The sequence below is a fragment of the Plasmodium falciparum genome (genome assembly GCF_000002765.6).
Source record: "Plasmodium falciparum 3D7 genome assembly, chromosome: 14".
NCBI classification, from domain to species: Eukaryota; Apicomplexa; class Aconoidasida; order Haemosporida; family Plasmodiidae; genus Plasmodium; species Plasmodium falciparum.
The window spans coordinates 417753-432500 of record NC_037283.1 but is presented as its reverse complement, the minus strand read 5'-3'; the positions used below and the strand labels follow the sequence as shown (position 1 = coordinate 432500).

The following is a 14748-nucleotide window of genomic DNA, read 5'->3' as shown; positions in this document are numbered from 1 at the left end:
ATTTCTTTTACAAAAAAAAAATTAATTAATTATCTTTCATTCTTAATTATGTTTTTCTCTTTTTTTTTTATTTTTTATTTTTTATAATTTTAATTACACTAAAATATATTGATAAAATTATTCGATACCTTTTTGTTTAATTATTAATTGTATTATGTCTATAATAAGTTATAAAACAGATATAATACGTAAGCTTGAAAAATTTATCATGCTTATATAATTATACATCCTGACGAAAAAAAAAAAAAAAAATTCATAAAATAAAAATAAAATATAATAAAATATGCCAACCTGAAAGTTTTGAATATTATTCTTTCTTTTTTTAAATGGACATATGTAATGTTCAAATTAATAAAAATAAGTAGTTTCCATTTTATACACATAATTTAAATACATATATATAATACAGATTGAAAGAAATAAATCATAAAATATATAATTACATACAATGCACGCTTAAAATTTATATATAATATATATGTACGTAGCATATATATATATATATATATATATAATTATATTTATGTGTATGTATTTATTTTTTTTTTCTTCTTTAATTAATTCTCTTTTTATATATACAAGCCTTAGCTTTCAAAACAAAAAAAAAAAAAAAAATATCATATATATATATTTTTAAATATAAGTAAATTAAAAAAATGTGTAAAAAAAATTTTTTTAATCAACAAATATTAGAAATGTATAGATATATTTTTTTTTAAATATTAAAAAGGAACTATGAAAAAAAAAAAAAAAACCCAAAAAAAAAAAAAAAAAAAAAAAAAAGATAACCTTAATGTATATGATACAAAATAAGAAAAATACAAATAGTAATAATGATATAATATTAATATTTAATATTATTATTCTCCTTATCACTATAAATAATTTCATTATTATATATCATAATATTTTATATTATTTTTTTTTTTTTTATGTATACATATATTTTTTTTTTTTTTTTTTTTTTTCTTTTCAATTCTTTATATAATATTTTAGATTTTTATGTAAATAATATTATAATTATTAAATGTTTTCATTTTTTGAATAATAATAAACAAATATGTAATATTTAATTATGTATATTCATACATATATATATATATATATATATATATATATATATGTGAATATTTATTTATACACCATTACATTACATTAGTCTTTGACTTATAATGTTTATTTTTAAGGTTATATTATACATATATTGAATATATATATATATATATATATATATATATATATATATATATATATATATGTACCACCTTTTTTATTCATATAATATGATAAAAAAGAAAAATTATATATATATATATATAATGTACATATAATATATTTATTGTTTTAGATATATATATATATATATATTTTAAGAGGATGCTATAATAAATAATTACATGGCATACAATAATATTTAATAAATTTGTGTGATTTATTATTATTATTATTATTTTTTTTTTTTTTTTTATGTCACATATATATATATATATATATATATATATACATATTTATAATTTTATTTACTTATTGCATATTTTACCTTGCAACATAATATAAATACTTTGTTGTTTTAAATAATATTATTTTTATAATTTTTGTTTTAAAAAAACGAAAAAGAAAAAAAAAATAGTTATTAATAATGTCCCAACTATATTTGGTGTGTGTTATTTGTTGTCTGGTGTATTATGTGCGATGTATAAATGTACAAATAGGTAATCAGAAGTATAGTTTATGCTCTAATAAAATTAAAAAAGATTTGTTAGATTTTTATAATACATTGGGTGTATCAAAATCAGATAAGAATTTAAAAGACAATATAAAAAAAGTAAATTTGTATACAAAATTTCGAAAAAGATTATATAAAGATAGATTAAGTATTTATGCAAATGTTAGTATAAAAGAAAAAGGAGAAGAAGTAGTACCAGTTAAAGTGGTTGATGAAAAAGAAAATAAAGAAAATGAAGAAAAAACTAATATATTAGATCAAGAAATATTTACCAATTTTATGCAATACAATAAAAATAATTTTTTTTGTATAGATGAATTAGGTTTGGATATTAGTATTCCCTTTTATAAAAATAGTGGTTTTGGAGCTAATGTAGTTTATCAATTACCTGAAATGGTTTATGTTAATGCTTATACTAATATATATAATACAATAATTAAAGGAGAATTTAATAGTATAGATATTTTGAAAAGGATAAGTTTTTTTCAATTCTTTGATAATTTCTATTTAAATGCACATTATGATTTTAAAAGTGAAAAAGCTCTTTTAAATTTAGAAAGTAAATTATATGAATATTATAATAAACACGGTGATAATATTAGTTTTAATAACAAAATTATTGTTGAGAGAAATATGCATAATGAATATGATGGTTCTGTATGCCTCTCTTTAAAGTATAACAATAATGTATTTACCCCTATATTTAATTTCAAGGACAAGTACTAAAATGATAAATAAATAAATAAATAAATATATATATATATATATATATATATATATATATATATTTATACATATACTAATTATTTAATGTATAAATTCATGTATACATATGCTTATATATTCATATAAATATTTTTTTTATTTATTTATTTTTTTTTTTTAGGACCTACGAATATGTTTATGATAATTTAAGCGCAAACAGAAAGTTCAGTGTAAAAGTAGACAAAGAGAGAAATGTACATTTTAATTATTTATCTTTCGATAGAGTAGACGAGTCAAATAAATATTTCTTATTCTTCAATTTTATCTTTTCTAATCCTATGCAGTCAATAATTACATTAAAGCGTGAATTTATTTTCTAAAATGTACAAAAAGGACTTATTTCGTAAAAATATTTCCATCTTCAAAAAAATGAAAAGAAAGATGGTAATGAATTATAAGAATAATGTGAAATAAATATAATAATTATAAATTAATACATATATTGAGTTATATGAAACACATTGTTATAATAATAAATAAGTATATATATATATATAAATATATATACATATGTTTATGTAGCTTTCCATTATATCCCACTTCACATCGTTTTTTTTAAATATACGTCTATTTATAATAGACAAATATATACATTTCTTTTTTTTTTTTCCTTTTTTTTTTTTTTTTTAACATATTCATATAAAATTACATATATAAATTAATAAAGGATTATTATTTTTCCTTTTTCTCCTTATTAGTTTTATTTTTTTTTTTTTCTATTTTTTGTCCAATATATTTTTATGTTTCTCACATATCAATTTTAAATAAATAAAAAAAAAAAAATCTTTTCAAATTATATATATAAATTTTTGAATAATTATTAAAATTTTTGTTATATTATTTTATATAATATATATCATTTCTTATTAAACGTTTAATATCGACGGTCAAAAAATAATAAATAAATAAAACATTAATATAAAATAAGGATTTATTTAAAATAAATTCCTATCTTTTTATTTTTTTTTTAAATATATATTTCACTAAAATGTTTAGTTAAAAAAGTTTTATAAAAATCATAAGTTGATATTAAAAATTAAAAAATGAAAAAAAAAAAAACCATATAAACAAAATTAATTTATATCTATAAATATATATATATATATATATATATATATATACAGATATATAAAAAAAAAAAAAAAAATAAAGAAATTAGATACATATATATATATATATATATATATATATATGTATATATCATTTTGCTTAAAAATTTTGTTGATTGAATTTTTGGATACAAATTATTAAATAAATGAACTTGGTGATAATTATGAATTCTTTAATACAATTTTTTTTTTTTTTAAATTAACAAAAGAATATATACATATATATATATATATATATATATATATATATATATATATATATGTATGTGTGTGCCTTAATATATTTTTTTTTTTGTTTTTCATTTTTAGGAATCAAATTGGTTCTTGAAGCTCCAAGGGTTTTCCCTTATTAATTTGTCCCCATCCAATTAAACGCCAATGCTTATCAACTCTTCTACTGAGAGCAATTTTATCTCCAATTTTGGTACATACTGGACCAGTTAGTTCTAATTTGGCTAGTTCAGTTTTGATTCCAGTAACTCTACAACCAATAGAAGTAGAACCGATGTTGATCATAAGGAATTCTCCATTTTTAAGTTTGGCAACTTTAGTATTTTTTTCTCCGTCTTGTGATTTAACACCTAATAATCTTCTTAATAAGTAATAAGATATTTCAATTTCAGCGAAGCAGTCAGGTAATTTATTTAGATGTCCGATAACTTGACCAACTAAACGATCAGCTCTTGTTAAGATAGGATCTATTTTGGTACCAACACCAATAAGTCCTCCTGGTACAGCATATTTTAAATTATTATTTTCTGCAAACATAGAAAGAATTTGTGAAATGATAGGTCTACATGTTATTTCTCCTTTATCATCTTTTGATATAATACCAGGCCTAATTTCAATTTTATCTCCAACTTTTAATACCCCATGTAATATACTACCACCTGCTACACCACCTTGTAAGGTTTCAATATCTTCACCAGGTTTGTTTACATCAAATGAACGAATAACAATCATATGTGGAGATGATATAAAATCCCTTTTAGGTATACTAATTTGAGTAACAATATATTCACAAACTACATCAATATTATATTTTAAGACAGCGCTGATAGGAATAATTGGAGCGCTATCCGCAGCTGTTCCTGAAACAAAATTTCTAATTTCTTCTTGTTGTTTTAATGCTTGTTCTTCTTTAATTAATTCTACTTTATTTTGTAAAATTAATATATGTTTTAATCTCATAATTTCTACAGCAGCTAAATGTTCAGAGGTTTGAGGTTGTGGACAGGATTCGTTCCCAGCTACTAATAATAAAGCAGCATCCATAACAGCAGCACCATTTAACATAGTTGCCATTAAAATATCATGTCCTGGACAATCTACAAATGACACATGTCTTAATAATTTCATTTCATGATTACAATCTTTACGTGGACATATTGGATTATCTTCTTTACTACTTTCATATGATTTATAACATTCAGGTGGTAAGCAATCAGGGTTTGTACATTTATATATCTTTGCATTAGCATATCCTAATTTAATAGTAATATTTCTCTCCTTTTCATGCTTAAATCTAACTGTATGAACCCCCGATATTGCATGCACTAAGGTTGATTTTCCATGAGCCACATGACCAATGGTACCTAAATTTATTGTAGCTTGTCTGCTTATAACATCTTCACTTAATGGTGTCAATTTAGTTACATCTAAAGTTTCTAAATTCTGCTCAGCTAATTTATCCTTTTCATTTATATTCATTTTATATTATTATAAGCAAGGGAACAAGGAAATGAAAAATTAAAGAGCATAGAATTGGAAAATGTGAACAGAATATAATTATATATAAATAAATATAAATATATAAATATATATAAATATATATATATATTTATATATATATAATTATTATTACAAACAGTATAACACAAAATATTTCTATTCTTTTTATATTTCGCATTAATTTTTTTTTTTCAAATATACATAAAAATAAGTAAACATATATATAAACTTATAAATTTATTAAATAACATTTATTCATATATAATACATACATATATTTTTTATTTCCCATATTATACAATTTATTATGTAAATACAATTTTCAAATAATTTCTCCCGTTTTTTTTTTTTTTTTTTGTTTATATATAATTAATAAATAAATAAATAAATCGATCAATCAATATATATATATATATATATATATAATTTTAATTATATATTATTATTATTATTTTACATATTTGTAACAAAAAATATATAATCATATATATTCATTAATGTTTTTTTTTTTTTTTTCTTTTTTTTTTTTCCCTATATTTGAATCATATATGATTTAGGGTTTCTCTTTTTTTCTTAATAAAAAATATATATTTTTTTCATGAATTTTACTATTTCATATATAACAAACGATAATACAAGTTTATGAATATTAATGATTTTTTTATTTTTTTATATATAATAAAATATAAATCCGATATTATATAAAATAAGAAAGAAATATTTCTTTGCTAATAATTATTTATTCATATATATTATTTTATATTCCATTAGAAAAAAGAAAAATATTCACATATATAAAATACATTATTTTACTCTTTCTAATATTATAATAATAAATATATTTTATTATATAAATATTTATATAATATATAATAAAATATTTTTTATTTTCATTGAAAATTCTACCTCTTAAAAAATATTCTCTTCATCATATGAATTTTTTTTTAATTAAAAAATTCTTAATGTAATATATTATATATATAACTATATTTATATATTATAATTTTTTTTTTTTTTTCCAGATTTGAACGTCATGATATTATATTATATATGAAAAGTATAACCCTACTTAATATATATTATAAAAATTATACAATGTGAATTATTATATATATAATAATATATTTATATAATATATAAATAAATATGCGTAATAAAAAAAAAAAATAAATATAATAATAATATATATAATATATATATATTATATATATATATGTATAAAGGAATTATGTATAAAATTTAGTGTATTATTATTTTCTTTTGTTATTATATTATAATATAATAAAATTATATAATATTTATTTATTTATATATGTTTATTTATTTTTTTTTATTGGTGTAGATATTGTATATGGGCTCACTATTTTATTAATATATAAATTATACATAATATAATAATTATATATATATTTATATATATAATATAATATATGAATATATATATATATATATATTCTTATATCTTATTTTTTAGGCTTTTTATATAAAATATAATTAAAAGTTTTTATACCTTATAAACATATTGATATATTTATAATAAATATATAATATATATTATAATAATTTATATGGTATTTTTACCATTAATATAATATATATTATATATTATATATATATATATATATTGTACATTTTTTTTTTTTTTTTCCTGTTTTAAAAAATGATATTAAATGTACTATTTTTATATATATATATATATATTTATTTTTAATCAGTTTTAGATACATATAAAAATTTATTTCACCTATTATATTGTTTTAATAAATAAACAAAAAAAAATTGTAATATATATTTTTATAATATTTTATTTTGTGATATTAAATTCATTTTTTCTTTTAATTTATAGTAATATATAATATGCAACATATATTTGTGTATGTATATCTTTTATTTCCTTTTTTTTTTTTTTAATTTACATTTTTAACTTTAATATGCCTAATCAAATATAAATAATTATTATCATTTTCATGGGAACGTATTATATTATCGATTATTATAAATTTTCCTTTTTAGTTTTTAAAATAGACTCCTTAGGAAATTAAAAGAAATATACTATGGACAGTTTATATATATGTATATATATATATATATTTATATATTTAAATCTTTTCATGTTAATGAAAATGATGAATATTTTAAAGTAATGTAAAAATAATTATATTCACCGAAAAATAAATTTTTTTTTAAAATAACAGGGAAAAAAAAGAATAAATAAAACGAAATATCAAATAGTTCATCCAAGTTAATGGATATAAATACATAATTTTTTTTTTTTTTTTTTTTTTTTTTTTAATAAAATGAAGTGATATAAATTCTTCTACTTGTTATATAATATATATATAAAGGTACTGTGAAAATTCTTATTATGACGATTCCTTTTTTTTTTCTTTCTTTAGCTTTTGATAATTCATTAATATAAGATATTAATCATATCAATGCTTTTTTCTATTAAAAAATAAAAATATTCTAAGATTATTATTTCCAAAATAGAAATAAATAATACCAGATTTCTATTGAATTAATATATATATATATATATATATATATATATTTATATATTTATTATATGTGTGTATGGTAAAAATATATAAAAAAAGGAAAAGAAAAAGTTATAAATTGTACTAAATATTAAATATTGTCAATTAATTTTTTGTTAGTTGTGTATTATCCATATGTCATATAAATAAAGTAAATAGTTAAATGTTGTTTTTTAAAAATAAAATAATAATAATAATAGGTTTAATATATTTTACAATGAGATGAAATTTATTTCAATATTTTTGAAGAGAAGGGCTATATATAATAATATATATCCCTTTTATGAGTGTATAATTATATAATTCAAAAAAAAAAAAAAAAAATACAATACTTTATTTTGTAACTATAATATTATATATTGTGTTATTTCTTTCTATCAAAATGAATAAAGTACAAATATTAAAAGAACATGTGGTCAATGGTAATTTTTTTTTAAGTCGTATGTTTTCATCTACAATTAATTTGTTAAAATCATCAAATTTAAATAAAGCATATAAAAACAAAATTATAGAAGAAAGAGAGAATTTTATAAAAATAAATAACACAGGATATAAAATAGTAACACATAAGAATAAATCCTTGTTTTTAAATGATAATATTTTTATTTATAATTTAAATCAAAATACAAATGAAAATTTAAGTAATGGAAATGAGGAAAGAAAGGTATTACATTTTTGGAATAGGAGTCCTGGGGCTAGATACCCTAAGAAGGTTATAAATATATGTAAATGTATATATATATATATATATATATATATATATATAATATTTATATTTTATTTTTCTTTTTATAATTCTTCACATTTTAGGCAAATAATGGAGCACGCCCAGATTGTCGATCAGTGAGAAAAATTAGAAAGAGACTAAAAACGGGTAAATGAAAAGCAATACCAAACAAAAAAATAAAAGCAAAACAAAAAGCATCTATAACATAAGGATCTCATTTATTGAATAAATAAAGTGGTTCTATATACTATATATATCATGATATATATAATGGTTGCATACAAGAAAAAGTTACATATAAATATAATATCAAAAGCCATAGAAAAAATAAATTTATTTTTATAAAGACAATAAAAATATACATATAATATATTTATTATATATATGTTTATACATTTACTGTGTTTCTTTTTTTTTTTTTTTTTTTTTTTTTGCATTTAAAATATTAAAAATTATTCAAAAATAAAAGTTAAAATCTATATGTTTATATTTCTATATGGACATAAATTTGTATATATATATATATATATATATATATAGAATTTCTATTCATATATGTTTATATAAAAAATATCCTATTATTTAAAGCATTTTCTTGAAAAAGTAAACACAAAAAATTATATATATATATTATAAATATAACATTTGTATAATTAAAAAAATTAAAAAAAAAAAAAAAAAAAAAAAGACTCAAGGAAAAAAAAAATCTATCTATTATATATATATATATATATATATATATTTATGTAAAATTAAAAACTTATATACTAAAGGACTTTTATTTATTATTATTATTATTTTTTTTTTTTTTTTTTCGTAAATATCATGATGTATAAATAATATATATTTATAATTGTAATGAAATTTATTTACAAGTTAAATATAAATTACAATCTCATAATTTCTTGGTCTTACTTTTTTATGTACTAAATAAAATAATCTAAAACAAAAAAATTATAATATAATATAATTCCGTCTTCTTCTTTTTTCTGATTTAAAGGAATAACAAAAATTAAAAAAAACAAAAAAAAATATATATATATATATATATATATATATTATATTAATATATTTAGTATATTTTTACATTATATATATTTTTCAAGTTTATATTCTTAATCTAATCTCTTGAAGGCAAAGTAGTTTTTCTTTAAGTGAGATCTGTAACGTATGTTTATTAATTTAGCATATTGTATACGCATTTCTTTGAAGAAATCTCTGATTTCAGCTTTAAATTTTTTCATTAATCTTGTAGCTAGTTTTGAATTTGCACTTTTGTCATTTGGTATTTTTGATTCTTCATTTTGAAGACTGAGCATATCTGTTTTCATACGAGATACTATAACGGTTAATTCTTTTTTTTTTGCTTCGAAATAATCATTAATAATAGTAACCATGGTTCTTCTATCTAAATTATAATAAGCATATGATGCAACAGTTGGATCAAAATAAATATGTGAAGTACTATATTTTTTGGCTGGTTTAATTTCTTTTTCAAAAATTGAATTAAAGTGATAATCCAAAAGAAAGTTGTGTCTTGGTACTAATTTTAAGAAATGTTTTATTTTTTCATGTATACCAGAAATGATAGCATTATAAACAATAACGTTTTTAAAGCATGAACTATAATAACGAACAGAGTCGACTATTTTGTTATAAATATGTAATTCTGTATACATTTGACTTTTATCATGTTCAAGATATGAACAGACACCTTCTAAAGCATATGCAGTATAATATCTTTTAATCATATAGATATTATCATAAATCCATGTTAATTTTTCATAGAGTTCATCTGGATTTTTTTGAATTTCACTATAAATTTTATATACTAATTTTCTTGCTTTATATGATAAACCTGATGTTATTACATGTAATTTACTTTTAGCAATTTTTAATACAGCAGCAATATCTTGAGATGCTTCAATATCATCATATATTAAAGATTCAATATGGCATGTTATAGATATACTCATAAAGTTATCAAAATTTTCTTTATATTTTATAAGATCATCACCACCCATAAGATCCTTGATTTCTTTTTTTTTTAAAAATTCTTCTAATGTTTTAGGATTTAATAAGCAAAAGTTTACATGGGATAATTCATATATATCATTTTTTTGTAATTTATATCCATCAGCTAAAGTTAAATAATCAATATTTGGATGAAATTTTAATAAGTCATTCTCAAATTCGTATAATCTAAGATGATGTTCTCCAAAGCTACCTATACATGTACCAAATTTACATTGTGTATCGTTTAATTCAAGATCAAGTACACCCATATTTTTTAAACATTCTTTTTGTTGTTCGAAAGTTGTTGATATCATGCTTTCTCTTTTTTTAATATCAATTACTCTTCCTTGTAATGATTCTATAGTATCAAACAAATTAGAATTGTTTGGACAGTTATATAACATGGTTTCTGGATATTCTTGATAGGTTACACCTACACCTAATACTTTAGCTTCTTTCTCAGTAAGATTAAAACCTATACCTGAAAATGTTTTCTTTGATACTTCAGTTTTTTCTATTACTTCATCTTTCTTAAAAGGATTTAATTTACTGAAAAATCGAGAAAAGGATCCAGCAACATTTCTTTCTTTTACTTGATTTTCAAGAAATTTATTTTCTGAAAACATAAAAGGTTCTTCGTCTGATTCTTTTCCTATTTTCTCAAGTGCTTTTTTTTTGTCTTGTTTAGCTTTTTCCATATTTTCATCATATTCAAATTCTTCTTTTTGTGCAACTAAATCTCCTTCGTTTTTAAGTATATTGATATTTTCTTCCATATTGTTTAATGAATATTTATAGTTAAATAAATTAACATTAGTAGGATATAATTCTTCTAATGGAGTGAGGGTGTTTTTTGGTGCAGGAGGTGCTTCTTCGTCGGCACCTACAATACCTGCAACCGAAGCACTTCTCTTTGAGGATTTAGTAGTACTTTCTTCAGAAGAATTAGATTCACCATGTGGACTAGCTGATTTTACATTTGATGGACTTGATGACTTTGTACTAGATGGACTAGATGATTTTAAACCAGATGTCTGTGTACCTGATGGAGTAGATGTTTTAACAACTGAAGGAGAAGCTTTAAATTCCATATCATCTTTTGAATCATCTTCTTCAAGAATTGCAGCAGCTGATGCTGATCTTACTCTACTTCTACCATGTCCTTTTTTAGAACTTTTATTTGATGTACTTGTATCTGTTAAATTTATATTTCCATCATCAACACTAGATTTATTTTCTAAAAAGGATTCACTTGAAAATTTATCTTCATAGGAATTTAAAAATTCCTTTTTATTTATTGGTGTCCAATAATTGTAATCATCAAAATTGAAATCATTATTGATTATTGTTTTCCCATAATTATTATCTCCGTTTACATTTATACCATCAGCGACATTACGGAAGAGTACATGGAATATTATTACTAAGCTACCCAAATAGAAACTCATTATATATAAAAAAAAAAAAAAAAATTAATTGATTTTTTACTATATAAATAAATAAATAAATAAATAAATATATATATATATATATGTGAGTATTACAAATTAATAATATTTAGAATAATAAAGTATATATTCTAATAGTTTAAAGATAATATATATTAATACATATATATGTGCATAACTATAAAAAAAAAAAAATATATATATATATATATAATATATAATTTATTTATATTTATTTTGTCTATTTTAAAATCTTATATAAATACTAAAAAATAAAAATTAATATCATAATATTTAAAAGAAAGTTATTAATATATAAAATGAAAAAGATAAAAAATTAAATAAAATAATTATAATTATAAATATTACTATAAATATATAAATAGAATCAAAAAAACGAAAATACAACCAAAAAGGAAATAAATAAATAAATAACTTATATATGTATATAAATAAATAAATAAATATATATATATATATATATATATGTATATATAAAATGATGAAATAAAAAAAATTAATTTTACTATTTATTTATATATATATATGTTATTTTATATTAAAAATTTTGAAATGTCTATTTTTACATATTTGTATGTGTGTATACATATATATATAATATAGGTAAAATAAAAAAAAAAAAAAAAAAATTTTAAATGAATTATTTTCAAATAGATTTTTAGTCATTTCCTATGTTTTTTTTTTTTTTTTTTTTTTTTTGATTTTTCTGCTTAATTTTTTTTTAATATTAAACTATTTAAAAACAAAATATGGATAATATTTTATCTTTTGTTTTTTATTATATGGATGGTAGATATATATATATATATATATATATATATATAATGTATACTTTTAAATTTATAACTTAATATAATTTTTATGATTTCATTTTTTATTTTTATTAGATATTTGTTATTTTTAATATGTCATTATTGGATTTAATAGAAATTGTTTCCATAGAACATATTCTGCTGTTTAGTGCAATTATGAAATTATGGTGCTTTTTTCTTTTTAGACTATTTTTAAATAATAAAAAATAAAATAAAATATACGTCTTAATAAAACAATATATACTAAAAAAAAAAAAAAAATATATATATATATATATATATATATATATATATATATATGTATATAATATTTATATAACCACGGAGTAAAATATATGATGTGAATATGTATAATTCCCCGTCTATTTTTTTTTTTTTTATTTTTTTTTTTTTTTTGAACCGTTTATTTTTTTCTTGTATTATATATTATATTATACATATTAGCAATATATATATATATATATATATGTATATTTTTTTATACATATTTTTCTATAACAATTTTTTTTAATATATTTTTGTTTAATGTGTAATGCTTATCGGTGCATATATATATATATATATTAGTAAGATTCATAACTATTATATTTTTTTTGCATTAAAAATTTAGAAAGAATTAAATTTATTTTCCTGTATTTTAATATTTATACATATATATATATATATGTATGTACATAAATTTCTTTTTTCCTTTTTTTTCTTTTTCTTTTTAATATATATATTAAAGATCCGGCATGGAACTTTTCAAAAATTGTGACGATTTAGTAAAGCCATAAAATGATTTTTTTGGAAATATATCACATATATAAATATATATACATATTTATATGGTTTGATTATTTTAAAACATTATACAAGTATAATTTATATGTTGAATTAACTACATTTTTATGTATTAAAGGACAATAAATATATGACAGGGGATATGTTAATTATGTAATATATATATATATATATATATATTATAAAATAATAAGGATGTTTTGGACAAGTGGAATATTTAGTTGATTAATCACCTATCATTTTCTATTTTTTTTTTTTTTTTTTTTTATTATGAAATATATAAGTATTTTTTTTGTATTAAATATTATCCAAAAAAATATAAATTAAAAATGGTTTTTTATTTCTTTTAACTTTTTTTCCTACTAGTTATTACATGCGATCTATTATTTACTTGTTAAAATATACCTTTCCATACTTACAAAAGGAATTATATACCTTTTAGGACATATTAAAATGAATTAAATATATATATATATATATATATATATATAATATATATAAAGCATAATATGCGTAAAAGATATCATAGTGTAAAATATGAATATACATATTTACCTATTTATATAAGAAAAAATAAATAAATTTTATTACGTATAATTAAATGTGTTAAATTTAATTCTTTCCTACTACTTAAAATACATATATATAATAATTTAAAAAAGTAAATGACGTTTCCTATAGTTCATTTATAAAAAGGCTCAAAATTAAAAAAATATATATAAAAGTAAAAATATGATAATACAGAAATAAAAAAAAAGAATAAAAAAAAAAAAAAAACTCATTATATTTTTCCACTTTTTTGTTTTTTTAAATATATCTTTTCTTCTTTTTCTTTTGGAAATATTATATAAATTAAGATATCTTTACTTTCTTATTTTCACACATTTAAAAAAAAATTGAATTATATGAGCAATAAATTTATATATATATATATATGTTCTTTATTTTTTTATGTACATGACAAAGAGGTCTGAATCAAAAATTTGAAATAATTTACATATAACAAATAAATATATGAATATATACATTTTACATATATATTATATTTGGTATATTATATATATATATATATA

At 17.7% G+C, this 14748-nt stretch overlaps 4 protein-coding genes across 4 annotated transcripts; 2 read left to right on the top strand and 2 right to left on the bottom strand.

Annotated features, from left to right (window-relative positions):
• Positions 1–1639: 1639 nt before the first annotated feature.
• PF3D7_1410700 (conserved protein, unknown function) lies at positions 1640–2811 on the top strand (the record flags this gene model as incomplete). The annotated part of the gene is made up of 2 exons (XM_001348242.1): positions 1640–2445; positions 2613–2811. The coding sequence occupies 2 exons, from the start codon at positions 1640–1642 to the stop codon at positions 2809–2811; spliced, it is 1005 nt and encodes a 334-aa protein (XP_001348278.1).
• A 1101-nt stretch (positions 2812–3912) lies between these two features.
• PF3D7_1410600 (eukaryotic translation initiation factor 2 subunit gamma, putative) lies at positions 3913–5310 on the bottom strand (the record flags this gene model as incomplete). The annotated part of the gene is made up of 1 exon (XM_001348241.1): positions 3913–5310. One exon carries the CDS (start codon positions 5308–5310, stop codon positions 3913–3915), a length of 1398 nt encoding a protein of 465 aa, XP_001348277.1.
• A 2940-nt stretch (positions 5311–8250) lies between these two features.
• PF3D7_1410500 (conserved Plasmodium protein, unknown function) lies at positions 8251–8750 on the top strand (the record flags this gene model as incomplete). Its single annotated transcript, XM_001348240.1, has 2 exons — positions 8251–8580; positions 8679–8750. 2 exons carry the CDS (start codon positions 8251–8253, stop codon positions 8748–8750), a joined length of 402 nt encoding a protein of 133 aa, XP_001348276.1.
• Positions 8751–9710: 960 nt separating this feature from the next.
• On the bottom strand, positions 9711–12059 carry PF3D7_1410400 (rhoptry-associated protein 1; the record flags this gene model as incomplete). The annotated part of the gene is made up of 1 exon (XM_001348239.1): positions 9711–12059. One exon carries the CDS (start codon positions 12057–12059, stop codon positions 9711–9713), a length of 2349 nt encoding a protein of 782 aa, XP_001348275.1.
• Positions 12060–14748: the final 2689 nt, after the last annotated feature.